The sequence below is a fragment of the Cornus florida genome, unplaced genomic scaffold, assembly GCF_030987335.1.
Source record: "Cornus florida cultivar Cherokee Brave unplaced genomic scaffold, ASM3098733v1 CherokeeBrave_3.0.0_Hap2_Chr06, whole genome shotgun sequence".
NCBI classification, from domain to species: Eukaryota; Viridiplantae; Streptophyta; class Magnoliopsida; order Cornales; family Cornaceae; genus Cornus; species Cornus florida.
In genome coordinates, this window is record NW_026775576.1 from 97,452,427 (window position 1) to 97,456,871 (window position 4,445).

At 39.8% G+C, this 4,445-nt stretch overlaps 2 protein-coding genes across 2 annotated transcripts; both read right to left on the minus strand.

Moving 5' to 3' along the window:
- On the minus strand, nt 1-756 carry LOC132313185 (uncharacterized). Its single transcript, XM_059811864.1, has 2 exons — nt 406-756; nt 1-312 (listed from the first exon to the last, which is right to left on the minus strand). Exons 1-2 carry the CDS (start codon nt 681-683, stop codon nt 174-176), a joined length of 417 nt encoding a protein of 138 aa, XP_059667847.1. The 5' UTR covers nt 684-756; the 3' UTR covers nt 1-173.
- A 1,390-nt stretch (nt 757-2,146) lies between these two features.
- Nucleotides 2,147-3,982, minus strand: LOC132313184 (E3 ubiquitin-protein ligase RDUF2-like). The gene has a single exon (XM_059811863.1). The coding sequence runs from the start codon at nt 3,612-3,614 to the stop codon at nt 2,556-2,558; it is 1,059 nt and encodes a 352-aa protein (XP_059667846.1). The 5' UTR covers nt 3,615-3,982; the 3' UTR covers nt 2,147-2,555.
- Nucleotides 3,983-4,445: the final 463 nt, after the last annotated feature.

Here is a 4,445-nt window from a genome sequence, read left to right on the forward strand (position 1 = left end):
TTGGGACAACAGTAACAACACTTCATTAGCACGTAAATACAGTTTCCAAGTCCAGTGATCAAAGGAAAAAAACAGCAGTGATGCTTGAGGAGGAGAGTGCAGTACAGCATTGGAGGGGAGTGTTGGGGTCTAGATTTCACATATCAGGAAGACGTTGAATAGTGTAAGATTGTCTATTTATCGATTTGATTGAGCTTGCCGAGGCCACTGCAACGAGCACAAACTATCTGAGTCTGGTCCTTCCGAGCAGCATTAGCCCTCAGGGTAACCCCCGATTTCCTCACAAAACCTGCACCATCACATTCAGGACACCTGCAAAGATAAAAGTCAAAAATGATTATCCATGAAGCAAAATTATCATAAATACGAGATTCCAATGCAAAAGCAAGATGGAACAGAAATTACAGGTCCTTGCGAGAGAAGAGGATAGGGAAGGCGGTTCCTAGCAGAGCCACCGCGGCTGCGCCAGCAATCAAATAGATGGTGCCATCTGCTGATACATCTCCAATGGCAGCAACCACACTCAAAGATCTATGCCTTTTCTTCTTCTCAATCCTGTTCCAACATTCAACTTTTGAACCCAAGAATGTTGATCTGCTGGAGAGAGAGGGAACACCAGTTGATGCTGCTTGCTTTGGTGAATTCGTAGAAAATAAGGTCTGTAGATGAGCTACGGATGCCATTTTGTTCAACTTCTAATTAGTTTAGTTTCTCTGTTAGATGTAAAATATTACACAGCCGCAGATTTGTAGCACACTTTTGCGAGTATCTACTGTCCACGATATGCATGATATTACTGGATAAGGCCACGTCACAACTCAAGATTCTTGTGGTTGTCAAGATAAGGATGGTCCCCACAGAAATACTGACTCAGCCAAAGCCATATCCTAACCTACATGTCCACAATATCCACATCACTTTCATTTTAAACTCTCATCTGGCTTCCTGCTGAAAATCCAAAACACTCACCTTACAGCATAAAATGAGGCGTTGAAAGAGATTGACTGGCAACATGGAAAATCAACATGGCATTCATGGGAATCTATTATAATTGACTAATAATAGTTGTCTCAATGATCTAGTCAGTTTAATCTAATCAATAGGCAGCCTCATCGCTGCCGAATTTCATACTGAATTTTCATATTTCAACCTATGCATTTAGAGATAAACATGGCCAAATGTATAACATCCCATGGTCCAGTGCCCTAACCAACAATCACTCAACTCAATAAAGCCTTGTTCTAAGTATCTTGGTTGGCTATATGAAGCACGTTCCATCATTTTGCTCTATTTGAAGTCAGAATTTCATTTCAACCTTGAGCTATCATATTTTTCCTTGCAAACTCAATCCAAGTTAATTTTGGTGTTCCCCTTCCTTTAAACATTAAATGTGCACCACATGGGCAAAGGGCCAATTTACATGAGATCAATCAACTATGAAAATAAGTGTAAAGATACCCAACTGCAGCTAAAAGAAAAACATATGAGGTAAAAATGCCAAGCAGAGTGTTCAAACAAGTAGTGGGAAGAAGGATCATACGATTCATACCTTCATGACTTCTGAAGCTGCATAACTTTGTGCTTTTCTTCATCTTCTTCTTCTCCCTTCACTCGGGAGAATATTCTTGAGGATACAAGGGATCTTTACCTAGAGTCTCCAGAAAACTCCATCATTCTGTATAGTTGACATTTGAAGGGGAATACTCCAAAACACCGTACACTAACATAATAGTATAAGTCGAATAATTGAAGCTCTTCGTGGTACAGAGTGGAAGTAAATAAGTAATGGAACTGAAAGCCAAGAAAACCTCAAAAGGGCTAGAAAACTTTTGACATGGTGAATTACTTAAAGGTGTCTCCACAAGCAATGGCCCTGAGTATAACCAGTCCAGTATTTTAGTTTGGACCACAATATTCAAGAAACAAGTTCAGCAAATTATTCGGTGTTCATATGTTATCTGCATTCTCCAACTACTGAAAGTGGGCAATCACAAATATAAATTCATTACTGAAAGACCGATTTAAATGGTTAAAAAAGAAAAAGGAAAAAAAAAAATGAAACATAGAAGATCAACTGAAAGACTGGTGTTGTCAATTGAACACTTCCAACAAGCACAAGAGCCACTAAGTAGAGGCAACAATCATGTCAAACGGAATGAACAATCGAAAATATTGCTATATTCAGCTGCAATAAACGAGTTGCACAAAAGAGAAAAGGCAAGAATTTATTATTCCAACAAGTTCATTGATGTAACCTTTAAACTCAAGCATCGATGCAGACACAGTGGTGCAAGTGATGGTCGGTACCTCCATAATATGCAAAGGCCACCCTCTTCATGTATGATCTTACTCCTCCTTCCCCATGACAAATACCAAGTACTTATCTAGGAACAGAATTTACAATTGGAGAAGTTTTCAAATATTTCTTTCCAATGGATTGTTATATACATTAAACAAACAATATAGGTTCCCTTCCTCATCAAGATGATTGGCACTATCATTAAATCAACTATATACAAGAATCACCATCTTGTAGCTCTGTTACTTTCCATACCTTAATGACGATTGCGCCTTCTTGAGAACCTATTAAGACTAGAATGGGAGCGGCTTCGCCTAAATCCAATTTCCAAACTAAAACGAGAGGATGAAAATCTTAACCTTCTGAACATTGAGAAGAAATTGCGAAAGGCACGACTCACTCGGCTCCTCTCTCTTCCTCTGCTTCTTTCCCATGCAACACTCCTGGGAGCACCACCATCATTGGAAGAGCCACCACGATTGAACCCACCATCCATTTCCGTGTAAACAACAGGGAGCTCACGTTCCTCATCTCCCCTGCCCGAAAACCTGCCAATTGCGAACCCACCACCTGGTAATCTCCATATCATCAGTCCATTTGAACCCTGCTCTGTTTCTGACAAGTCTCCGCCATTATCCTGAACATCTGCAGGCAATTCATGTCGACAAACCGGGCAAGAATTCCTCAAGGAAAGCCAAGGCAAAATGCAATCCGAATGATAAAGGTGTTTGCAGGGCATTTCACGAGCTTCTGAGTCAAGCTCAAACGGTTCTTTGCAAACTGCACAATGCGATTCGGTCACAATTTGTTTTTTACCAATCCTGATTGTGGGCAGTGACTCAATAGCAGCCTTCGATGCTGAAGCTTGATCAAACAGCCCAATACCATTAGCTTCCAGCTGAGCCAAATGGTCAAGAAGGCGGTCGAATCCAGATCCCATCAGAAACTCCCACGTGCTCTCCGGCAATGGACGAAGACCCGAACCGTCACCTTCCTCATAATACAGCTCGTAGTTAACCCTTTCACCGCCACCATCTTCTCCTCCACCATCATCACGGAGTAGAATAATCGGATTATAAACAGCATTTCTCCTAGCCCTCTCAACAGAACTACGACCCGAAATCGAAGATTCTGAATGGGTTTCGGAAGCAGCCGAAGATCGAGGGGGACGACGACGATTAGATCGATGGCGGGAACCGACTTCCTCCACGAAACCACTACCGCAATGGGGACAAGAAATCCTTTCACGGCTCCGAACCCGAACCAACCTGTTGCATCTGAAACACCAATACGACAATCCCGAAGACGACGCCATTTTCAAGATGAAATTGACAAAAATAAATACTAAAATCCTTCACTTTGACCCATAAATACCCTCAAAATCTACAATTCTCATAGACTTCGAGAGTGAAATAAAGAGCTATTACATTCATCTCTATAAACTTTGCAATCGATTGTGAATACCTGATTAACGAAAAAAAATGCAGCGACTTGGAAAAAAAAACTCCAATCTACAAATAGATAAAATAAATATATTTATATAAATATATATATGTATATAAGTACATAAACAAAAAAGCAAATGTGAAACCCTAATTTTCTTTGTGAAATTTTGAAACCTCTGGTTTGAAGAGAAGAAAAAGAGGTGAGACAGAGATGAATGAAGATGGAAATAGAGATTAGACCATGAAACTAACGGCAAAACCGAGTCGTCCGTTAATGTGACCTGTAAAGTTTAATTATAGGACACGTGGAGAGTGATTATTGATAACAACAAATGTCCCACCTACTTTGGTAGGCCGTCTGATCAATCAACAAGGGCTTTTAGGACAATTCACATGGCTTTGGGTAATCTCGGCCGTTGACATCTTGACAAATATGCGAGACAATTCGTCCTCTCTGAGTGGCATATACGGGAATGTGAAAGAAAATAAGAATATTCTATGATTCCAATGACTCAAATGATTTAGGTTTTTATTTTCAAACTTCCTAAGAAACTGTTTTAAAATAATTGAAACATATAGACCATCTATTTTTAGTAGCTTCTCCAATATTATTTTCAAAATTCCTAGAAACTTTTCTTCAACAAGTAACTATTATTAGTTGATGTACAAAAGCTTGAGCCAACAAGTGAAAAATTGGAAGT